General features: G+C 49.0%; 1 protein-coding gene across 5 annotated transcripts in view; it reads left to right on the top strand.

The window, feature by feature from the left end:
* utrn (utrophin) overlaps window positions 1–25,939 on the top strand; it is a 770,758-nt gene that overhangs the window by 116,284 nt on the left and 628,535 nt on the right. For all 5 annotated transcript variants that reach the window (XM_072507465.1, XM_072507476.1, XM_072507484.1 and 2 more), the window contains exon 3: window positions 13,311–13,372. In XM_072507465.1, the coding sequence (XP_072363566.1) occupies window positions 13,311–13,372 (62 nt within the window). The remainder of the gene's footprint in view (window positions 1–13,310; window positions 13,373–25,939) is intronic.

Here is a 25,939-nt window from a genome sequence, read left to right on the forward strand (position 1 = left end):
GGGGGAGGGAGGGATAGACCAGGGAGGAGGGGGGGGGGGGAATAGAAGCTAAACCTAAGAGAAAAGAAAGGCGAACCACAGGAGAAGGGGGCAGAAGTGAGGGGGTGCAAGAGTGGGGGGAGGGAGGGAACAATAGAGGGGAACCAGTGAAGTGGGGGTGGGGGGGGGAGGAGGCAAGGGAATGACAGCCGGAAGGAGGGCACGGGAAACAATAACAAACTTGGCATCTACAGGAACAGAGAAAAAGGAAAATCCGGGCAAAAGACGGGACGAACGGCTGAAGCGGAGGTGATCACGAGACGACAACGGCAGTGAAATGGTAGCATAGTGGTTAGCACAATTGCTTCACAGCTCCAGGGTCCCAGGTTCAATTCCCTGCTTGGGTCACTGTCTGTGCGGAGTCTGCACGTTCTCCCCGTGTGTGCGTGGGTTTCCTCCGGGTGCTCCGGTTTCCTCCCACAGTCCAAAGATGTGCAGGTTAGGTGGATTGGCCATGCTAAATTGCCCTTAGTGTTGGGTGAGGTTACTGGGTTATGGGGATAGGGTGGGAGTGTGGGTGCTCTTTCCAAGAGCCGGTGCAGACTAGGTGGGCCGAATGGCCTCCTTCTGCACTGTAAATTCTATGAAATTTAATGAAAGCCGCCTGGGAGAAGCAAGTGACAACAACAACAGATCCATTTGCGTATTGCCCTCTAATTGTTTCCCCGGCGCCCAAATGTACATGTACCCTCCCCAGCCGCCCCCCCACAAACAGATGCCTACTTATGTGCTAAAAACAATACTGCCAATTGTACGGAGCTGCTGTTGTTGAGCTAGCACATAATACCCTACCAGTTATTTTACTCTAACTTTTTTTTTGATGTTGTTTGTTTTGTTTTTTGTGTGTGTTCCCTTCTCTTATATGTATTCTGTTTTGTTTACATATACTTTGTTCAAAAACCCAATTAAAAACATATATATATTTAAAAAAAAACATCAGTTATGGCTAAGGAACCCCCGGACTTCGAAACCCATACTATCCCTCTCACGAGTGAACACTGACACAAAGTGTTCATTTGGTACCCTACCTACATCCTCCAGCTCCACACACAAATTACCACTGTGGTCCTACTCTTTCCCTAGATTTCCTTTTACCTTTAATGTACTTGTAAACTACTTGGGACTTTCCTTTATTTCATTTGCCAGTATCCTTTCATGTCCCCTTTTCATTCTCCAAATTTCCTTTTTAAGTTCCCTCTTGCACGTTCTGTACGCCTCTGGAGCGTCTGCTGGTTTGAGCCCTCGATATCTGCTATAGGTCTCCCTTTTACTCCTTAACTAATGCTCTATATGCCTCGATAGCCAGGGTTCACTGGATTTGCTGGTCCCACCCTTTTTCTTGATTGGAACATGTTGGCACTGTACTCTCCTTATTTCCTTCTTGAATATGTCCCACTGTTCTGTCACAGATTTACCTAAAAGTGTCTGCTTCTGTATTGGGGGAGTCCCAAATGGTGCTGTGCATTGTTTAATGATCAGCGACCATCCACACTTCTGACCTAATATGGAAGATAGGTCATTGAAGCAACTGAAGATGGTTGAGCAGAGGATACTACACTGAGGACCTCCTGCAGTGAAGTCTTGTAACTGAGATGATTGACCTCCAACAGCCACAACCACCTTCTTTGTGCTGCGTGTGACTCCAACCAATGAAGGGTTTCCCCCTTATTCTTTCATTTCCCAAGCCCACTGTCTTCATCTGCAGCAAATGTGGCAGACTGTCTGCCAGAGTGGGCCACACCAGGCAAGGTGTAGTTGACCACCAATGTGTAAACCATCTTCTCATGAGACAAAAGTCTCGCCAAAAAGAATACTGAGAGTTTGCTGAGCGTGGAAATATGACCTGTAAAGCGCAGTCCTGTTTTCTATTTGCTAGTTTATCCTGTTCAAACTGTGTTTGGAATGAGCTGTTCTGGGTGCTGTTGCCTCATTGTTGGACACATTGTAAATCAGAGTACCAAGATCTGTTGATAACGGCAAACAGTGATGTGTGTAAATTAATGGAACATGGACTTAAACTTGATATAGGTTGCTGAGGCTGCAGTCATTTACTACTGTGATTAAATAAAACTTAAAACAGTCCTGTTATATTTTTAAGGGCCATAACGTCTCTGCAGTATCTTGGAACGCACCCTTGTATTAATCTCTCCCTGTTCCAGATGGAATTTCTGTAACCTGCTCCTATTAGTCATTAGATGTTTAACGTATAAACTTTAAAAACTTTTTTTCAGGCAGTTTTAGCTTCTGTGCCAATCCCTGTGATTTTATGTCTTTATGTTTCTTTCAAAGGTGAATTAAATGAAAATTCTTTCAGATGAGTTAATGATTTGTTTTCAAAAGAGATGAAACTGAAACCCAACATTCTGAAGTAGCGAGGAGCAGATATGGGCACTCCCTCGCCTTAGCACTTTCCCTCTCCCCAGTTCAAGAATTAAATCCAAGTATCAGTTGCCAATATGAAGTAATTGTTTGTCAGGCATCTTACAGGCATTGTTGTAATTCCTTTCAACAGTCTTGGTTTAAATTAAAAACCGTTCATTGGGGGTTAACAAGTCATCATGTAGTAATGTTTATTTCTGTAAACTGAATGTTTTAATTGATGTTGAAGAATTATTAGGAAATGCTGTGTGTATGCTAAGTGGAGTAGCAATTAACATGCCATTTTTAATATAAATTTTAGTCTGGAAATATTTAAAAAAAAATTTCTTTGTTCTCCTTTCTCACATTTTCTCCCAAATTTACACCCACCAACAATAAACAATAATCAGTAACAAATATGTCAATCCCCATATCAATAACAACGATCCCATCCTCCCACCAAATCCAAAACATTCACCCACGTGTTCACATAAACAAATGACAAAAAACGAATCAGGAATCCCCCATAGCCCCCATTAACACCCATCGCCCCCCCCCCCCCCCCCAAACTAATGTTCGATGTTATCCAGTCCTTGAAAGTGCAGAATGAATAATGCCCATGAATTGTAGAACCCCTCTGTCCTTCCCCTCAGTTCAAACTTAACCTTCTCAAGAGTCAAGAATTCCAACAAGTCCCCCCGCCACGCCAGGGCACAGGGTGGAGAGGCTGCTCTCCAACCCATCAGGATCCGTCTTCGGGCGATCAACGAGGCGAAGGCTACAACATCTGCCTCCGCACCCGTTTCCAACCCTGGCTGGTCCAACACCCTGAATATGGCCTCCCCAGGTCCAGTTTCATGTGCACCACTTTAGAAATTACCCTAAAAACCTCCTTCCAGTAATCCTCTAGCTTTGGACAGGACCAAAACATATGAACGTGATTAGTCGTTCACACACATTTTCAACTCCTTCAAAGAATCGGCTCATCCTCGCCCTCGTGAGGTGTGCTCTGTATACCACCTTCAGCTGTATCTGCCCCAACCTCGCGCACAAGGTGGAGGCATTCACTCTCCGGAGCACCTCACACCAGAACCCCTCCTCCATATCCACTCCCAACTCTTCCTCCCACTTTGCTTTGATCCCCTCCAGTGGTGCCTTCTCCTCTTCCAAAATAGCTCCGCAGACCGCTAACACTACCCCCTTCTCCAGTCCCCCTGTCGTCAGCACCTCCTCCAGCAATGTGGAGGCCGGCTCCTCCGGGAAGTTCTGTAATTCCTTTCTGGCAAAATCTCGAACCTGCATGTATCTAAACATTTCCCCCTGCTCCAGCCCATACTTCACTTCCAGCTCCTTCAATCCTGCAAAACGACCCCTAAGAAACAAATCTTTTAGTATCTTAATCCCCTTCTCCTCCCATTTCTGAAAATTTCCATCCCACCTCCCTGGCTCAAATCTGTGGTTCCCCCGAATCGGCATTTCCCTTGACCCTGCCCCCAATCGAAGTGTTGGCGAAACTGCCTCCAAATTCTCAATGAAGCTATTATTACCGGACTCCCTGAGTACTTCCCCGGGGCTATCGGGAGCGGTGCTGTAGTGTGGAAACATGGCATATGAAACATTTGTTGCGTGCAATAGTTTGGTTTTGCTATTTGTTGGTGGTGTTTAATACACAGTGCTTGGAGAAAAATTGTCCAGTGTTCCTGATAAATCGGTATTGAGAATAGGTTCAGCCTGTCTGTGATGTCTGACACATCATACTTGAACTTCTGTCAATACTTGCCCATTAAGAATAGCCATCTGGGGAACTACCAGAGCCCAAGGATTAAATAAATCAGTTGCACCAGGATAAGAGTGTGAGAAGAAATTTGGTGACTTGGGATTTGACTTCCAGACTGTCCAATGTGTACAAAATATTCAAATTTCATACAGTCCCCCCTTTGTGCAGGCAGGGTCCCCCAGAAGGTTTTCTTGCACTACTAGGCGTTACTGCTTTTTAAGAATCTCCATAGATAGCTCTGGTATTTTGCAAGAGTTCTAGGGTATACTGCAGAGAGTTTGTCTCCCAGATAGATGTGGTTCGGCCAGGATCTTGTTGAATGCTGGAGCAGGCACAATTGGCCATATGGTCTATCACTGCTCCTATTTCTTTTGCCCTTATTTTCAACAGCTTGGGTCCATGGTTACCCACTGATTCTTAGTGGGAAATTTGCTTATGGACACCGCTACATCAGGTGTGATTTTGTCCATTGATTGTAATAGACTCCTGCTGATCATTGGACAGCAGGAATAGCACTTTTCAGAGATACTAAATGGTGGTTAGCACCAATAATAGTCCGCTATACCCTAAATGGGAGGTGGTGATGTAGTGATATTGTCACTGGACTAGTGATCCAATGACTCAGGCTAATGCTCTGGGGACACGGGTTCGAATCCCACCACAACAGCTGGTTGAATTTAAATTCAGTTAATAAATTTGGAATTACAAAGTCTGTCCAGGTAATAGTCACCATGAAACCATTGTTGATTGTCACCCTCTGAATGCAAAATTAAAAACCCATCTTCTAGGGGATGAAATCTGCGGTTCTTACCTGATCTAGTCTACATGTGACTCCAGACCCACAGCAATGTGGTTGACTCTTAGATGCCCTCTGAAATGACCCTCAAGGCACTCGGTCGATCAAATCGCTAAAAAGTCCACAAAAAGGAATGAAACTGGACGGATTACCTGGCAATGACCCAGGCATCTCGAATGACAACGGCAAACCCAGCTCTACCGACCCGGCAAAGTCCACCTGAATAGCATCTTAGGGCGTCTGCAAACATTGAGCGAACTGTCCCACAGACTAGTCAAGCAGCAGCTTGACAGTCATACTCGCTGAATCATACCGTACAATGTACCAGACACGGCCATCACCATCCCTGGGTATGCACTGTCCATCTGACAGGGCAGGCACAGCAGAGGTGGCAGCGGCTCAGTGGTATACAGTTGGGAGGGAGTTCTCAATATCAACTCTGGACCCCGTGAGGTCTCATGGCATTGTTTTTAAAATAAATTTATAGTACCCAATTATATTTTTTCCAATTAAGGGGCGATTTAGCTTGGCCAATCCACACACCCTGCACATCTTTTTGGGTTCTGGGGGTGAGACCCACGCAGACACGGGTGCAAACTCCACACGGACAGTGACCGGGGCCGGAATCAAACCCGGGTCTTCGTCGCTGTGAGGCAGCAGTTTAACCCACTGCGCCACCATGCCGTCCTTTGAATGCTAAATTATTAACCACGTAATGGTCCTTATTCCCTCGGGAGTCTTTTACTCAGATTGTTTATTAAACCTGCCTCATTACACATTACCAGATTTGGCCTGATCCCTGGTTGGATCCACAACATATTGTTCTAGGGATCTGTCCCAAATACACTGTTATGAATTATTTCTTATGGCTACCTTTGCCAATTTGATTGTTCTAATCCACTTGAAGATTATAAAATCACCCATAATAATGTACTGCCTTTTTTATATGCCCTCATTTTCTCCTGTTTATTCTCTGTCCTACAGTATAGCTTTTGTCAGGGTGCCAATGGACTACTCCTGACAGTGTCATCTTGTTATTTCTTAACTCCACCCATATGGATTCTACAACTCCTGATCCAAGATCATTTCTTGCTATTGTACTTAATCCATCTAACAAAGCTACCTACCCCCACCACTCTTTCCGTCCTGCCTGTCCTTATGAAAAGTCACATACCCCCGAATATTTAGTTCCCAGCTTTGATCTCCCAGTAACCACATTTCATTAATGGGTATAAAATCATACCCATTCATTTCAGTCTGTGCTGTTAATTCATTCATTTTGTGTCGAATAATACGTATATTTAATTAAAGAACCTTGAATTTCGTTTTTAAAAATAATTTCCCCCCTTTTTAAAGAAATATTTTCATTCAAATTTTTACATATTTTCAACAAACCCTCTGACAGAAAAAAGAAAAACAAAGAACACCTAAATAAACATCTTACAACTACCTCACAAATTCCCCCAATATACAAACCCCCCATTAAGCAATAATAAACACAGTAGAAAACATAAAGTACACCCCCCCCCCCCCCCCCCCCCCCCCGGGTTGCTGCTGCTGCTGACCACCTCCTAACGCCCCGCTAGAAAGTCTAGGAACGGTTGCCACCGCCTGAAGAACCCTTGATTAGACCCTCTCAAGGCAAATTTTACCCTCTCCAATTTAATGAACCCTGCCATGTCGCTGATCCAGGCTTCAACGCTTGGGGGCCTCGCATCCTTCCACTGTAGCAGAATCCTCCGCCGGGCTACCAAGGACGCAAAGGCCAGAATACTGGTCTCTTTCGCCTCCTGCATTCCTGACTCGTCCGATACCCCAAATAGTGCTAACCCCCAGCTCGGCTTAACCTGGGTGTTCACCACCTTAGACACCGTCCTTGCAATACCCCTCCAGAACCCGTCCAGCGCCGGGCACGCCCAGAACATGTGGGTGTGATTTGCTGGGCTCACCGAGCACCTCCCACACCTGTCTTGCATCCCAAAGAACCTGCTCAGCCTTGCCCCTGTCATATGCGCTCTGTGAAGAACCTTAAATTGTATCAGGCTAAGCCTGGCGCAAGAGGAGGAAGAATTAACCTTACCCAGGGCATCCGCCCACGTACCCTCGTCTATCTCCTCCCCAAGCTCCTTCTCCCGAAGCCCGAATTTTTCCTCCAGCGCCCCAAGGCTCGCAAACGTCCCATCTAAAAACAGGTTCCCATCCTTCTAATTCCTGTCCTGTGCCAGCTCAGGAACCCTCCGTCCATTCTCTCCGGGACGAACCGGTGGTTCTCAAATTTTCAAAGTCGCTGCTACCACCGGACTCGTGGTGTACCTAGTCGGCGGGAGTGGCAAAGGTGCTGTCACCAGCGCTCCCAGACTCGTGCCCACACAGGACGCCACCTCCAGCCTCTTCCACGCCGCCCCCTCCCCCTCCATTACCCACTTGCGTATCATCGCCACATTGGCAGCCCAGTAATACCCACACAGATTAGGTAACGCTAACCCTCCTCTGTCCCTACTCCGCTCCAGAAACACCCTTTTCACCCTCGGGGTCTTTTTCGCCCAATCGAATCCCATGATGCTCCTACTGACTCGCTTAAAAAAGGCCTTGGGGATCAGGGTGGGGAGGCACTGAAATATAAAAAGGGACCCCGGGAGCACCGTCATCTTCACCGACTGTACCCTACCCGCCAGGGAGAGTGGCAGCATATCCCACCTTTTAAACTCGTCCTCCATTTGCTCCACCAGCCTCGTCAAGTTGAATTTGTGTAGGGTCCCCCAGCTCCTGGCCACCTGGATCCCTAAGTACCGAAAACTCCTTTCCGCCTTCTTCAGTGGAAGCTCGTCTATCCCCCTTCCCTGGTCCCCTGGGTATACCACAAAGAGCTCACTCTTCCCCACATTGAGCTTATACCCGGAAAAGTCCCCAAACTCCTTGAGGATCCGCATCACCTCCGTCATCCCCCCTCCACTGGGTCCACCACATACAGTAACAGGTCATCGGCATACAACAAAACCCGGTGCCCCCCCAGTTCCTGGACTCCCTTAGAGCCATAGCCAAAGGCTCAATTGCCAATGCAAATAGCATGGGGGATAGGGGGCACCCCTGCCTCATCCCCCGGTACAGCCAAATGTATTCCAAACTCCTCCGATTCGTGGTCACACTCGCCACCGGGGCTTCGTAAAGTAGCCTTACCCAACTAATGAACACCTCCCCGAACCCAAACCTCCTCAATACTTCCCAAAGGTACCCCCGCTCCACCCTATCGAAAGCCTTCTCCGCGTCCATTGCCGCCACTATCTCCGTTTCCCCCTCCACTGCAGGCATCAAGATTATGTTAAGGAGCCTCCGCACATTGGCCTTCCCTTAACAAAACCCGTCTGGTCCTCGTGAATCACCCCCGGGACACAGTCCTCAATTCTGGTAGCCAACACCTTCGCTAACAGCTTTGCGTTCACGTTGAGGAGAGAGATTGACCTATACGACCCACACTAATGGGTCCTTGTCCCGCTTCAAGATCAGCGAGATCAGCGCCCTGGACATCGTCGGGGTGTTGCTCTTTTTAGCCGTAGTTTATTAGCTCTGATTACGTCACCTTTGCTCACAAGTCGCCAGGTATCTTTCTGATACCGCCATGTGCTTCAAGTTCAAGTTATGATTAATAAGTCAGCACACCGCTTAGTAAGATTGAAATCAACGGTCATTTATTATATACAACAAGTAATGTTTACACAATCCTACTACCTATATAATAAATCTATCCCTACTGACCAATACTTAACTTTAGGAAGAGCCCACCAGGTCAGGGAAACAAATGGCTTATCCAATCGGATCTGGCCCGCGGGATTCAAAAGGCTGCTACAGGTCGATGGCTAGGAGTCTTTACCGGATAGCGATCGCTGGATTCAAAACTTACAGTTGCCGGTTGCTGTTCTTGCGAAGGTCTCAAGCAGGCGAAGAAGGGAGAGAGAGAGCGATCTGAACTTGGCCCCTCACTTTATAGGGCCCAGGGGCTTCCTGCCTCCCGGGGCGGCCCTTGACCCTGAGTCCCAAGTGATTGGCCGTGTTCCCAATCACGGGTCGATACGTCCAATTGCGAGGCGATTCCCCGATCGGGGGGTGGTCATTCACCTGCTTTTGTTTCGGCCACTGCAGGCGCCGACAGGTCTGGCCCGGTATTCAATTGCTAATATGTTGCAATTGTTCCCGGGGATAGCTGATTACACTGCAGATGTCTGGGTGGATGGGCTGTTAATAGCCCTGAGTATCGATCTGGGCCAACTTCCCCAGAGCCGAATATGCTATTCTGTCTGCAGCTGTCCGTTTCTGTCTTGTTACCTGCTTTTCACAGCAGCCTTTCCGGTTAGCCATTTCAAATCGGGTTTTGGCCAAATTAATCGGGACGCAGCCATTTTACGTAGCTAGGAGGGGGCCCCCTCTCCCACGCCTCATTGAACGTCCTCACTAATAGAGGGCCCAGCAGGTCCATGTACTTCCGGTAAAATTCCACCGGGAACCCATCTGGCCCCGGTGCCTTCCCCGCCTGCATACTCCCCAGCCCCTTAGTCAGCTTCTCCAGCCCTACCGGTGCCCCAAGCCAAGCCACCTGCTCCTCCTCCACCCTCGGGAACCTCAGCCGATCCAGAAATCGACGCATCCTCCCCTCCTCCGTCGGGGGCTCAGACCTATACGGCCCCTCATAAAAGTCTCTAAGTACCCCATTTATTCCCACCGCAGTCCGCACCGTGTTCCCCCCATTGTCCCTAACTCCCCCAATCTTCCTCGCTGCCTCCCACTTCCGAAGCTGGTGTGCCAATATCCAGCTAGCCTTCTCCCCGTACTCATACATCGCCCTTTGCGCTTTTCTCCACTGCACTTCTGCCTTCTTGGTGGTCAACAGGTCGAACTCGGCCTGGAGGCTTTGTCGCTCCTTGAGTAGTCCCTCCTCGGGGACCTCTGCATAACTCCTATCCACCCTTAAAATCTCCCCCACCAATCTCTCCCTCTCTCTCCTCTCCTTCTCCATGTGGGGCCTAATGGAGATTAGCTCTCCCCTAATCATTGCCATCAGCGCCTCCCAGACCACCCCCACCTGCACCTCCCCATTATCGTTAGCCTCTAGATAGCTTTCAATGCACCCCCGGATCCGCCCGCTCACCACCTCATCTGCCAGCAATCCCACATCCAGGTGCACAGCGGGCACTGGTCCCTCTCCTCCCCTAGCTCCAGCTCCACCCAATGCGGGGCATGGTCTGAGATGGCTATGGCCGAATACTCCGCGTCCTCCACCCTCAGGATTAGTGCCCTGCTCATAACGAAGAAGTCTATCCGGGAGTAGGCTTTATGGATGTGGGAAAAAAAGAAAATTCCCTGGCCCCCGGCCTGACAAACCTCCATGGGTCCACTCCTCCCATCTGGTCCATAAACCCCCTCAGCACCTTGGCCTCCGCCGGCCTCTTACCCGTCCTGGACCTGGAGCGGTCCAATGCTGGATCCAATAACGTTTGCGTCCAACCCCGAGTGTAAAACCTGCCCTACCCACCCCTTTCTCAACCTAACCTGATCTGCCACCCTCAAATGCATCTCCTGGAGCATAACCACATCTGCCTCAGTCCCTTCAGGTGCGCGAACACATGGGCCCTCTTGACCGGCCCGTTCAGGCCTCTCACATTCCAAGTTATCAGCCGGATCAGGCCCCCCCCCCCCACTTAGCCATCCTCTTTTCTAGGCCAGCCACGTGCCCGCACCTCTCGTACTCTCCATTCCCCCCCAGCGGCAGACCCCCACCCCGACTCTCTCTCCGTGCTCCAGCTCCCCTTTGGCCAATGCAGCAGCAACCCAGTCCCCCCCCTAGCTTCGTTGCTCCCCCCATAGCACTCCCGTAAGTCTGCTGACTCCCGCCACTCCATCGACCCCCCCAGTGTGGTAGTCCCCCCCCGTCCATCAGCGGGCGCTCCTCTCCAACACCCCCCCCCATTCCCTAGCGCGGGAAAAAGCCCGTGCTTTCCATCAGACCGGCCCCGCCCTCTCTGGCGCATCTCCCTTTTGCGGCCCAATCCCAACTCCCCCACCTCGGGCCTCCCATCTCCCCTCCCCTCAACGGGACCCCGTACTTCCAACCACCGACGCCCACACTCTCTCAAAATCCCCACTTCGAACCAATTCACCCTACCCCACCCAGCACCCAAGGAAACAATACAGAACAGAACATCCCCCAACACCCCCCAAAGCACAGTAATCACAGTAGCCCCCCGCGCCGACCTCCCCTCACAAGCGACCCTTAGTCTGTGTCCAACTTTTCGGCCTGAATAAAGGTCCACGCCTCCTCCGGCGTCTCAAAGTAATGGTGCCGGTCCTTAAAGGTGACCCACAGTTGCGCCGGCTGCAGGATCCTGAATTTCACCCCCTTCCGATGCAGAACCGTCTTAGCCCGATTCTACCTGCCCCTCTTCTTGGCCACCTCTGCGCTCCAATCCTGGTATATACGGACTTCTGCATTCTCCCACCTGCTGCTCCGCTCCTTTTTTGCCCATCTTAGGACACACTCCCTGTCCACCAAGCGGTGGAACCGCACCAATACCGCCCGCGGCGGCTCGTTAGACTTGGGCCTCCTTGCCAGGACTCGGTGGGTCCCATCCAGCTCCAGGGGCCTCGGGAAGGCATCCGCACCCATCAACGTGTTCAGCATAAGACCACATATGCTCCAGCATCCGACCCCTCCACTCCCTCCGGGAGACCCAGAATCCACAGGTTCTTCCTCCTCGACCGATTCTCCATGTCCTCGAACTTCTGCCATTTCTTATGCAGCGCCTCGTGCGCCTCCACCTTCATCGCCAGGCCCAATATCTCGTCCTCATTCTCCGAGGCCTTCTGCCGCACCTCCCGGATCGCCGCCCCTTGGGCCTTCTGGGTCTCAACCAGCTTGTCGATCAAAGCCTTCATCGGCTCCAGCAGCTCTGCTTTCAATTCCGTGAAGCAGTGCTTGAGAAACTCCTGCTGCTCTTGCGCCCACTGCACCCACGCTGCCTGGTCTCCACCCGCCGCCATCTTGGCTTTCCTCCCTCGCACTTTTCACTGCACCAGAATTACTTTTTTCACCGCTCCATTCTTGGTCCAATCCATACAGTGCCGCGGAAATCGTACTGTCACCTTCCCACACTGGGAACCGTCGAACAAATGCCGCTGGGGCCCCTCAAAAGAGCCCAAAAGTCCGTTTCTGGCGGGAGCTGCCGAACGTGCGACTTAGCTCAGCATAGCCGCAACCGGAAGTCCATCATTTTCTCCCTTTACCCTATTTGCTACTGTCTTTTTATGTTTGTATACTTTGTACCTTCCTTTCACACTCATTACCTTAATAGCTGTCTTGCAGTGCTGCCATATTCTTTTGCTTTAGAAGTCTACATATCCCCTCTCCAGGACCTCTTTTTAGTTTAAAGCCCTCTGTACTTCCCTGGTTACATGGTTAGCAAGAACATTGGTCCCATCACCATTGACTCGTGCCCCATCCACCACATCTAAACATTCACTCCCTCTACTGCACACACTGGTGTTTACCATCTACACGATGCACTGTAGCAACTCACCAAGGCTCCTTTGACAGCAGCTTCCAAATCCATGGTCTCTACCACGTAGAAGTACAATGGTAGCAGATACCTCAGAACACCATCACCTGTAAGTTTCCCTTCAAGTCATCTTGACTTGGAACTTTTTCATCGGAACTATTATCACCGATCCTTCACTGTTGCTTGGTCAGTATTCTGGAATTCCCTCTCAAACAGCACTGTGGGTGTATCAACACCACCTGGACTTAAGTGGTTCAAAAGGCAGCTTGCCACCACCTTCTCAAAAGGTTAAATGGGCAATAACATGTTTGCCTAGCCAGTGATGCCTATGTTCTCACAAGAATTTGATAAAGTAAGAATCAACTATTATCATTCATTGGATGTGGGGTGTGTGAGGAGAGGAGGGAATGCTACTGAGAATTGAAAAAAACTAATGGCAGCATCTGTGGAATGAATGTTTCAACTCCAGAGCCACAGATGGTTCCAGACTCTGCTACCTCTCAGCTTTTGGATGCCTGTGCCCATCTAATAGATCACTTGTTCAACTGAAGGGCAAAAGTCGCGTAACAGCAACCTGGTGCAAATCAGCTGAAGTCTCCCTATATTTTCTGTTTTCATTCAGATTTCCAGCGTCTGCAGTATTTTGCTCTTAAATTAAAAAAAATGATAGATTACTTCTGAAAGTATGAAACCCAGCATAGTTGCCTTCAATTACCCGCTGACTGTAAATTCTTGTTCCCTGACTTTGTGATCTAGTTTTGATGGCAGTTCACTGATTGCATTGTTTTCTTTTCAGACGAACATGATGGTGTGCAGAAGAAAACCTTCACAAAATGGATCAATGCACGTTTTGCAAAGGTAATGTTGAGATGCAGTGTGAGACTTGAATGTTGTTGTCTAGAGTACTTCTTGGTGTTGAGGCAACATGAAAATATGCAGGACTATTGTGTAGTGTGCAAAACTTTTTGAATGAACTTTGCAAAAATGTTTGTGTTTATTAAGTGACTTGGTTGACTGTGTGGGGTAGACATACTTTACTGTGTAATCTTTTAATTTTGATGATGTTACTGGATCACTACTCTGTAGATTGGCCTGTCATAACAAAGTTGGAAATGCACAGTATGACCTATTGCCTGTTGTTTCTGAAAGTGGAATCTCATATTTGTTTTCACAGTTCCATTTCTGGGAGAGTCATCACGTGCTGGGAATTGGCAATTTTTCTTTCCCCTCATATAATTCTTTCCATGATGCAGCCACTTCCTGTCCATTCTTATTTAGCGATCTGGCAACCTGTAAACTTTATGTTTTGTTTTTTAGTTACAATGTGGTCCAGTGAGGGTGAAATAAATCTTGAGCGAGATTCTCTGGTCTCCCTGCAGCAAAAAGGGAGACATCCAACCTGATTGCACCAGGTTGCTGTTACGTGACTTTTGCCCTTCAGTTGAACAAGTGATCTATTAGATGGGCACAGGCATCCAAAGGCTGAGAGATATCACAGACTCAGAAAATTCACCCCAGTCGGGGAAGGTCTCGGAGAGTTAAAACAGGACATTTGCATGAGAACCATTTCATGGGCCAAATGTCTGGGTGGGCTGAGGGGGCTGGCGTTGGGAGGAAACACATTTTGGAGTATTGGAATATTTTCTATCTGAAGAAAAAACAAAGTTTCCCAAGTATCGAAGTGCATATAGTTCATTTTGGAGCATTGCTCCTAAAATATTTCTTATCTATTCCCATGTGAAAGTGCTCTGTTTATTTCTCTTCTCTTGCTTTTGAGGTGTTTGGAGATTTATAAAAATATCTTTGTAACTGAATCATCATTTATTTAAAAAAAAAAATCTTTATTGTCACAAGTAGGCTTACATTAACACTGCAATGAAGTTACTGTGTAAAGCCCCTAGTCGCCATATTCTGGCGCCTGTTCGGGTACACAGAGGGAGAATTCATAATGTCCAAATTACCTAACGGCATGTCTTTCGGGACTTGCGGAAGGAAACCGGAACACCCGGGGGAAATCCACGCAGGCACGGGGAGAACGTGCAGACTCCACACAGGCAGTGACCCAAGCCGGGAATCGAACCTGGGGCCCTGGAACTGTGAAGCAACAGTGCTAACCACTGTGCTACCATTTCTAACTGCACATTACGTTAATTGAGACATTGTACAACCAATTTACTTGTTATTTACTTATACGCAAGTTACTTACTGTATCTGTGTGGATGTATAGTATGGACTCCTATATAATGCTTAGTCAATTTATGCATCTTAGGTTGGAGGTATTAATAGATCGTTCTGTGTCAGAACATTGTCGGTCCAAGTCCCATACCAAGACTGAAGCATGTGATCTACCTTGTCGCTTCATTGCAGTACTGAAGGGAGTACTGCATTGTCCATGTTGCAGCGTTTCAACTCAACCCACCTCTGTTAGCGATGTAAAAGATTCTGTGTAACCTTTCTGACAAGAACTGGGAGTTCTCCACTGTCCTGTCTCTCATTCCTCCTCAGCCAAAACTGCAACAAAATAAAAATCTGACTATTCATTTAATTGCTGTTTATGGGCTCTTGCTGTGTGCAAATTGATTGTGGCATCTTCCTATGTTAGAATAATGACTCCGCTTCAGAAATAGCTCTGCTCGTGAAGCACATGGGAATGTTCTGAGTATGTGAAAGATGCTATAGAAATTCAATAACTCCCTTTACTTTTATTTTATAAATTTAGAGTACCCAATTCATTTTTCCAATTGAGGGGCAAATTAGCATGGCCAATCCACCTACCCTGCACATCTTTGGGTTGTGGGGGTGAAACACGGGGAGAATGTGCAAACTCCACACGGACAGTGACCCAGAACTGGGATTGAACCTGGAACCTTGGTGCCGTGAGGCTACAGTACTACCCACTGCGCCACCATGCTGCCTTCAATAACTCCCTTTACTTTATGATATAGTGTTGTTCACTAATGGGCCAATTAAAAAGCACTTCTGAAACCTTCAGGCCCATGAAATCCCAACACAAAAAAAAGTGTAAGAAACCTCAGCACAAATTGACGTAAGGAATCACATATAATTTTAATTTTGAATTCCTGCTATAAGACATAGGAGCAGAATTTGGCCTTTTGACCCATTGAGTCAGTTCTGCCATTCAATTGTGACTGATATGTTTCTCATCCCCATTCTCCTGCCTTCTCCCCATAATCCCTGATCCCCTTATTAATCAAGAACCTATCTATCTCTGTCTTAAAGGCACTCAGTGATTTGGCCTCCACAGCCTTCTGCAGCACAGAGTGCCACAGATTCACCACCCTCTGGCTGAAGAAGTTCCTACTCATAGTTTTCAAGGATCGTCCCTTCAGTCTGAGGCTGTGGCCTTGGATTCTAATTCTTCCTACTAATGGAAACACCCTCTCCACATTCACTCTATCTAGGCGTCGCAGCATCCTGTAAGTTTCAATGAGATCCCCCCCACCCAAAAAACTCCAATGAGTACATGCCCAGAATCCTCAACCACTCCTCATGACAAGCTCTTCATTCCAGGGATCATTCTTGTGAACCTCCTCTGGATCCTTTCCAAGGCCAGCATATCCTTCCTTAGATAAGGGGCCCAAAACTGCTCACAGTACTCCAAATAGGTCTGACCAGAGCTGTATACAGCTTCAGACGGACATTCCTGCTTTTTTATTCTAGACATCGACATGAAAGCTAACTTTGCATTTGCCTTCCTAACTGCCGACTGAACCTGCGCGTTAACCGTAACAGATTCATTAAAAAAAAATATATATTTTATTGAGGCACTTATATATTTACACAGCAAACACAACCACAAACACAACCATTCCCGTACCAGCCTCTCCGAACAGGCGCCGGAATGTGGCGACTCGGGGCTTTTCACAGTAACTTCATTTGAAGCCTACTTGTGACAATAAGCGATTTTCATTTCATTTCATAAAACAAAACAAGCCAACAGGGCTGCAAATAATCAAACCAACTAATCAAGCCTCCCACGTCCCAACTCCCCTACCTTTCCACTGACCCTCTCAAGGCGAACTTTATTTTCTCCAGCTGAAGAAACTCTGCCATGTCACTCACCCACACACTCGTTTTCGGTGACCCCGAGTCCCTCCATTCCAATAAGATCCGTCTCCGGGCTACCAGGGAGACAAAAGGCCAAGACGGCGGCCTCTCTCACCCCCTGGACCCCCGGGTCTTCTGACACTCCAAAGATCTCCACTTCTGTACTCGGGACCACCTTCACCTTCAAGACCTCTGACACAACGCTGGCAAACCCCTGCCAGAATCCCCCAAGCTATGGACAGGCCCAAAACATATGGTCCACCCCTTCTTAAAAAAAACTTGCTCATCCTGGTCACAGTCATATGTGCCCTGTGGACCACCCTAAACCGTATAAGGCCTTGCACATGACGAGGCGAGTTCACCCTCCTCAAAGCTTCCTCCCACACCCAGCCTCCACCTCCCTCCCCAACTCTTCCTCCCACTTACGCTTCACTACCCCTATCAGGGCTCCCTCCCAATCCATCAACTCTTTATAAATTTCTGACACTTTACCCTCACCTACCTCTGCTTTTGACACCACATTGTCCTGTAATCCCTGGGGCGACAGGTGAGGAAAGGACAGTACCTGCTTCCGGACATAATCACTCACCTGCAAATATCGGAACCCATTCCCGGCGGGCAACTCAAATTCCTCCACCAACCCCATCAATCTCGGAAAGCTGCTCCCAACGAATCGGTCCCCAAACCTCTCAATCCCCGTCCGTTGCCACCCCCGATACCCCTCCCCCCCCTGCTTAAGAGAATCTTTAACTAGGACTCCCAAGTCTCAATGATCCCAAATCCTGAAGTTGATGGTATCCAGGGTGAACCTGATGGGCGACATGGCACAATGATCGTCATTGCTGCCTCACAATGCCAGGGACCGGAATTGAATTCCTGCCTTGGGCGTCTATCTGTGTGGAGTTTGCACTTTCCCTCCATGTCTGCGTGGGTTTCCTCTGGGTGCTCTGGTTTCCTCCCACAGCTTAAAGATGTGCAGATTAGGTGGATTGGCCATGCTAAAAATTGTCCCTTAGTGTGCAGATTAGGTGGGGTTATGGGTTTAGGTAGATAGGGTGGGGAGTGGGCCTAGGTACCGTCCTCTTTCAGACGGTTGGTGCAGGCCAGATGGGTTGAATGGTGTCCTTCTGCACTGCAGGGATTCTATGGTCTCTTACATGTTTTACCCTCCGACCTTGGGAAGAATACTCGTGGAAGATTTTACTAATGTCTCCTGCTCCATTTTGTTTGACTGGATCATCCACAAAATAATGGAGCGTAATGTTGTAATCAACATCTTGCATGAAAAGGTATTTTTAAAATATGGTATCAGTAAGTCATTAATTTAAAAAAAAATAATAATTTACGGTATGTGGGGGGTCGCTGGTTAGACCAGCATTTATTGCCCATCTAGCTGCCTTTCAGAAGGTGGTGGTGAGTTGCCTTTTTGAACCACTGCAGTCCATGTTGTGTAGGTACACCCACAGTGCTGATAGGGAGTTCCAGGATTTTGACCCAGTGACAGTGAAGGGACAGTGATATGTGGTGAGTAACTTGGAGGGAAATCTCCAGGTGTGAGGGTTAACAGGTATCTGGTGCTTTTGTCCTTCTAGATGGTAGTGGTCGTGAGTTTGGAGGGTGCTGGTGAAGGAACTTTGGCGAGTTCCTGCAGTGCATCTTGTAGATGGCGGCTGCCACTGTTCATTGGTGGTGGAGGGTTCTGAGTGTTTGTGAAAGGCGTAGCAAACAAGTGGGCTGCTTTGTCCTGGATGGTATCGAGATTCTTGAGTGTTGGAACTGTACCCATCCAGGCAAGTGGAGAGTATTCCATTATACCCCTGACTTGTGCCCTGTAGATGGTGGGCAGGTTTGGGGGTCAGGAGGTGAGTTGCTCGCCATAGGATTCATAGATTTTGACCTGCTCTGGTAGCCACAGTAATAATATGGCTAGTCCAGTTCAGTTCCTGAACTCCAACCAGTGGAGAGTTTCCCCCCTGACTCCAGTTTTGTTAGGGATTCTTCATGCCATACTTGGTCAAATGCTGCCTTGATGTCCAGGGCAGTCACTCTCACCTCATCTCTATCATTCACCTTTTTTGTCCATTTTTGAACCCAGGCTGTAATGAGGTCAGGAGATGAGTGACTCTGGCAGAACCCAAACTGAACATTTGTGAGCAGGTTATTGCTGAGTAACTGCTGCTTGATAGCATTGTTCATTGCTTCCAAACTTGTTGATGATGGAGAGTAGATTAATAGGGCGGTAATTGGCTGGGTTGGATTTGTCCTGCTCTTGTGTGCAGGACGTATCTGGGCAATTTTCTACGTTGCCGGGTAGATGCCAGTGTTGTAGCTGTACTGGAACAGCTTGGCTAAGGATGCGGCAATTTTTGGAATACAAGTCTTCAGTACTATTGCCTAAATATGTCAGGGTGCATCGCCTTTGCAGTATCCTGTGCCTTCAGCCATTTCTTGATATCATGTTGAATGAATCATATTGGCTGTAGAATGTCATCGGTGAGGCTGGGGATCTCCGCAGGTGACTGTGATTGATCATCCATTCGGTACTTGGATGTTGCAGGACTGCAGAGCTTAGATCTGATGTATTTGTTGTGGAATTGCTTAGTTGTGTCTATTACTTGCTTCTTATGCTGTTTGGCACACAATTAGTCCTGTATTGTAGCTTCATCAGGTTGACACCTCATTTTCGGTATGCCTGGTGTTGCTCCTGGTTTTCTCTTCTGCACTCTTCATTGAACCAGGGTTGATCCCCTGACTTGGTGGTAATGTTAGAGTGCAGGATATGCCGAGCCATGAGGTTGCAGATTGTGGTTGAGTACAATTCTGCTGCTGATGATTTTCCACAGCAATTCATGGATGCCCAGTCTTGAGTTGCCAGATCTTTTCCAAGTCTATTCCTTTTAGCACGGCAGTGGTGCCACACAACACAATGGAGGCTATTATCCATGTGAAGATGGGACTTTATCTCCACAAGTGTGGTGGTCACTTCTACTGTTACTGTCATGGACAGATGAATCTACAGCAGGCAGGTTAGTGAGGGTGAGGTCAAGTATATTTTTCCCTCGTTTGTTCCCTCTCCACCTGTGCAGTTCCAGTCTAGCAGCTATGTCCTTTGGGACCTGACCAGCTTGGTCTGTGGTGGTACTACCAAGTCACACTTGGTGATGGACATTGATATTCCCCACCCAGAGTATATTATGTGCCCGTGCCACTCTCAGTGCGGCCTCCAAGTGGCGTTCAACATGGAGGTGTACTGATTCATCAGCTGATGGTGGATGATACGTGGTAATCAGCAGGCGGTTTCTTTGCCCATGTTTAACCTGAAGCCATGGGACTTCATGGGGTCCAGAGTTGATGTCGAGGACTGCCAGGACAACTTGTTCTGACTGTACACCACTGTGCTGCCACCTCTGCTGGGTCTGTCTTGCCAGTGAGACAAGACACACCCAGGAATGGTCACAGTAATGTCTGGGACATTGCTGTAAGGTATGATTCCGTGAGAATGACTATGTTAGGCTGTTGCTTGACTTGTCTGTGAGATAGCTCTGCCAACTTTGGGGCAAGCCCACAGATGTTAGTATTGAGGACTTTGCAGGGTCGACAGGCCTGGGTGCTGTTGTTGTTTCCGCTGCCTGGGCCAATGCCAGGTGGTCCATCCGGTTTCAATGCTGTGGGCCTGGAGTGACATGTAGGCCAGACAAGACCAGGTGAGAACGGCAGAATTCCTTCCCTAAAGGACATTAGTGAACCAGATGGATTTTTACGACAATCGACAATGGTTTCATGGTTTCATTAGACTTTGAATTCCAGATATTTTATTGCGTTTAAATTCCATCACCTGCCTTGGTATGTTTCGAACCCAGGTCCAGTCCAGTAACAATACCACTACGCCACCGCTTTCCCGAGAGAGGATTGGGTAAAACAAATCTTACAACATAATCCAGTTGCTGCAAATGACATGGCAGAGTGTACATGCAGATTTTAGAATTTCAGCCGAGGGCTGTGACAGTTGCCTGTGTTACCTGCCACTGGCGGATGTCGCATTTAGGTCTTTTCCAAAAATAATTAAATTGGTATTTTGTGGAGTTTTCTGAATTATATCAATGTCTGCTTATATTTAGTTGCATCCTCTCAAGAGTGCATAATTTAATTTCAGTCTATGGTTTTGATAGTTTAATCACAAACAGCACAGTTTAAAAGAGCAACCACTTTCAACACAACCACATAGTGCAGTGGTTCACTCATCACATGCAACATTCTCTATGCACACAAGAGGTTCAGATGCTTGGATATGTCTCGAGATAGCACAGTGTATTCAGAGGAAATAAGTTTTCTGGTCTAATGTAGTGTAGTGTTTGCTAATATTTCCAATTGTGATTTTGCTCTTTTAAAAGTAATTATTGCTTTCTTTTGCAAACATACAAGTTATTCATTCTAACGTATTAGACACAAAGTGTTAGAAAAAATAATGTTTTGGGAGAACTAAAAGAGAATGTAATGCAGATACCTTTTTTCCATCAGTCTTAATTTTTAAAAGATTTTAGTGATCTTTATTTACTGTAATTTGCTTACTGATTGGGCCATTTCTTGTTTACATCTGTCACTGATTGGGCCATTTTTTGTTTTCTTTTTAAAAAAAATATATTTTATTAAAGTTTTCAAACACAATTTTTCCCCTTACATATCAACAAAAATGGTAACGTGATAACTGATATATAACATTGTTTAAATAATATAGTAAACTAACCAAATAACACAAAGTAATGCTCCCCACCCCCTCTCCCCATCTGGAACACAAACACTTTACCCCCCCCCCCCCCCCCCCCCCCCCCCTCGGGCTGCTGCTGTTGGCTATCTATCTTCCCCCTAACGTTCCGCTAGATAGTCGAGGAATGGTTGCCACCGCCTGGTGAACCCTTGAGCCGATCCTCTCAGCACAAACTTCATCCGCTCCAGTTTTATGAACCCCGCCATATCGTTTATCCAGGCCTCCACGCCGGGGGGTTTCGCTTCCTTCCACATGAGTAAAATCCTACGCCGGGCTACTAGGGTCACAAAGGCCACAATATCGGCCTCTTTCGCCTCCTGCACTCCCGGCTCATCCGCTACCCCAAATATAGCTAACCACCAGCTTGGCTTGACCCGGACCTTCACCATCTTCGAGATCACTCCCGCCACTCCCCTCCAATACCCCTCCAGTGCCGGACACGACCAAAACATATGTGTGTGGTTCGCCGAGCTTCCCCCGCACCTCCAGCACTTGTCCTCCACTCCCAAGAACCTGCTCAACCTCGCTCCCGTTATGTGTGCTCTATGCAGCACCTTAAATTGGATCAGGCTAAGCCTGGCACACGAGGAAGAGGAATTTACCCTACTTGGGGCATCAGCCCACAAACCCTCCTCAATCTCCTCCCCGAGCTCCTCTTCCCATTTTCCCTTCAGTTCGTCTACCAGCTCCTCCCCCTCTTCTCTCATCTCCCGGTATATTTCGGACACTTTGCCCTCCCCGACCCACACCCCCGAAAGCACCCTGTCCTGGATCCCTTGTGTCGGGAGCAGCGGAAATTCCCTCACCTGTTGTCTCGTGAACGCTCTCACCTGCATATACCTAAAGATATTCCCCGGGGGCAGCTCATACTTTTCCTCTAGCGCTCCCAAACTCGCAAACGTCCCATCTATAAATAAGTCTCCCACTCTCCTGATTCCTGCCCGGTGCCAGCTCTGGAATCCTCCGTCCAGCCTCCCTGGGGCAAACCTATGGTTGTTCCTGATCGGGGACCACACCGAGGCTCCCAGCACACCCCTCTGTCGCCTCCATTGCCCCCAGATACTTAATGTTGCCGCCACCACTGGGTTCGTGGTAAACCTTTTCGGGGAGAGCGGTAATGGCGCCGTCACCAGCGCTTTTAAGCTCGTTCCTTTGCAGGACACCATCTCCAACCTTTTCCACGCCGCTCCCTCTCCCTCTATCATCCACTTACAGATCATCGCCACGTTGGCGGCCCAATAGTAGTCGCCCAAATTCGGCACCGCCAGTCCCCCTCTGTCTCTGCTACGTTGTAGGAACCCCCTCCTTACCCTCGGGGCCTTCCCTGCCCACACGAAGCTCATGATGCTCCTATCTATTTTTTTTGAAAAAGGCCTTAGTGATCAATATAGGGAGACATTGGAACACAAATAGGAACCTCGGGAGGACCATCATCTTAATCGCCTGCACTTTGCCCGCCGGTGACAGCGGCTGCATGTCCCACCTTTTGAAATCCTCTTCCATTTGTTCCACCAGCCGAGTCAGATTGAGTCTGTGTAAGGTTCCCCAGCTCCTGGCTATCTGAATCCACAGGTATCGGAAGTTTCTTTCCACTCTCCTTAGTGGCAGTCCATCTATCCCTCTACTCTGGTCCCCTGGGTGTATCACAAAAAGCTCACTCTTCCCCATGTTAAGCCTATATCCCGAGAAATCTCCAAACTCCCTCAATATCTGCATGACCTCTGTCATCCCCCCCACTGGATCCGCCACATGCAGCAGTAGGTCATCTGCGTAGAGTGACACTCGGTGTTCCTCTCCTCCTCTAACCACCCCTCTCCATTTCCTGGAGTCTCTCAGCGCTATGGCCAGTGGTTCAATTGCCAGCGCGAACATAATGGGGACAGCGGGCATCCCTGTCTTGTTCCCCTGTGTAGTCGAAAATACTCCGACCTTTGCCGATTTGTGACTACACTTGCCATTGGGGCCCCATAGAGGAGTTTAACCCAGCTAACAAACCCCTCCCCGAACCCGAACCTCCTCAGCACCTCCCATAGATACTCCCACTCTACCCTATCAAATGCCTTCTCTGCATCCATTGCCGCCACTATCTCTGCCTCCCCCTCTGCTGGGGGCATCATTATCACCCCCAATAGCCGTTGCACGTTGACATTCAATTGTCTCCCCTTTACGAACCCTGTCTGGTCTTCGCGCACCACCCCCGGGACACAATCCTCTATCCTCGTTGCCAGCACCTTTGCCAGCAACTTGGCGTCCCCATTTAGGGGTGAGATAGGCCTATAGAACCCGCATTGCAGCGGGTCTTTATCTCGCTTCAAGATTAGTGATATCGTCGCCTCCGACATTGTCAGGGGTAGGGACCATATCCCCTTCTCTGGCCTCGTTAAAGGTTCTTACCAGCAGCGGGGCCAACAAGTCCACATATTTTCTATGGAATTCCACCGGGAACCCATCTGGTCACGGGGCCTTCCCTGCCTGCATGTTCCCCAGCCCTTTGGTCACCTCATCCACCCCAATTGGCGCCTCCAGGCCCTCCACCTCCTGCTCCTTCACCTTCGGGAACCTTAGTTGGTCCAGAAGCTGCTGCATCCCCTCTTTTCCCTCCGGGGGTTGGGACCTATATAACCTCTCGTAAAAGGTCTTAAACACCTCATTTATCTTCCCTGCTCTCCGCACCGTGGCTCCCGTTTCATCCCTAACTCCCCCTATCTCCCTCGCTGCTGTCCTCTTTCGAAGCTGGTGGGCCAACAGGCGACTCGCCTTTTCCCCATATTCATATCTCATCCCCTGTGCCTTTCTCCACTGTGCCTCTGCCCTCCCTGTGGTCAGCAGGTCGAACTCCGCCTGGAGTCGTCGCCTCTCCCTGTATAGTCCTTCATCCGGGGCCTCTGCATATTTTTTATCTACCTTCAGAATCTCCCCCAGTAATCTTTCCCTTTCTTTGGCCTCTGTTTTCCCCTTGTGAGCCCTGATGGAGATCAACTCTCCCCTGACCACCGCCTTCAGTGCTTCCCATACTACCCCCACTCGGACCTCCCCATCGTCGTTGGCCTCCAGGTACCTTTCGATCCATCCCCGCACCCTTCCGCAGACTCCCTCATCCGCCAATAATCCCACATCCAGTCGCCAGAGTGGACGCTGCTCCCTCTCCTCTCATAGTTTCAGATCCACCCAGTGTGGGGCATGGTCTGAAACAGCTATGGCTGAGTACTCAGTTCTTTCCACCCTCAAAATCAGTGACCTTCCCAAAACGAAGAAATCTATCTGGGAGTATACCTTATGGACATGGGAGAAAAAGGAGAACTCTTTGGCCAGCGGCCTAACAAATCGCCATGGATCCACTCCCCCCGTTTGGTCCATAAACCCCCTAAGCACCTTGGCCGCTGCCGGCCTTCTTCCGGTCCTAGATCTAGATCTATCTAACCCTGGGTCCAGCACGGTGTTGAAGGCCCCCCCACATTACCAAGTTTCCTACCTCCAGGTCCGGGATACGTCCCAGCATCCGCTTCATAAATCCCGCATCATCCCAATTCGGGGCATATACATTAACCAACACGACCTCCATTCCCTGCAGTCTGCCACTCACCATCACATATCTGCCACCGCTGTCCGCTACAATGTTCCTAGCCTCGAACGACACCCGTTTCCCCACCAATATGGCCACCCCTCTATTCTTTGCGTCCAGCCCTGAGTGGAACACCTGTCCCACCCATCCTTTCCTTAACCTAACCTGGTCCGCTACCTTCAGGTGCGTCTCTTGGAGCATGGCCACGTCTGCCTTCAGTCCTTTTAAGTGCACGAACACTCGGGCCCTCTTAATCGGCCTATTTAGGCCTCTCACGTTCCACGTGATCAGCCGGACTGGGGGGGCTGCCCGCCCCCCTCCCCTGTTGACTAGCCATCACCCTCTCTGGGCCAGTCCCACGTCCCGGTTCCGCGCACCCATCCGTCCCCCAGGCGGCGCATTCCTGCCCCGCCCACCTTTTCTTTTACCAGTTCCCTTTCGATCTCCGCTGCAGCAACCCAGTTATCCCCCCCCCCCCCCCCCCCCCCCCCCCCCCCCGGCTAGACCCCCATCTAGCATGGTTACTCCCCCCATATTGCTTCCGAAAGTCAGCTGACTTCAACTGACCCCGGCTTCTCCCGCTCTCTCCTTGACTCCCCCGTGTGAGGAACTCCCATCCACCTTGCGCCTATCTTCCCGCCATCATCTTTCTGACGCGGGAACGAGAAAAAGAAACCCCGCGTTCTGTAGAGCCGTCCCGCCCCTCATGGCGCAGCTCCCTCTGCCGCCCCATTCCCCATCCCCCGCCTGTGTCTGTTCTTCCCCCCCCCCCCCCCCCCCCCCACCGGCGCCCACATTTCTCAATGTCCCCCCCCCTTCCCCAATTTACGTCTCTATATACATCGTTTCCCCTCCAACATCAGTTCCTCAGTTCTGATCCAGTTTCTCGTTTTTAATGAAGGTCCATGCTTCTTCCGCCGTTTCGAAGTAGTGATGCCTCTCCTGGTGCGTGACCCACAGTCGCGCCGGCTGCAACATTCCGAACTTCACTTTCTTCTTGTGCAGCACCTCCTTGGCTCGATTGAAGCTC

The sequence above is a fragment of the Scyliorhinus torazame genome, chromosome 1 (assembly GCF_047496885.1).
Source record: "Scyliorhinus torazame isolate Kashiwa2021f chromosome 1, sScyTor2.1, whole genome shotgun sequence".
In the NCBI taxonomy this organism is placed as follows: Eukaryota; Metazoa; Chordata; class Chondrichthyes; order Carcharhiniformes; family Scyliorhinidae; genus Scyliorhinus; species Scyliorhinus torazame.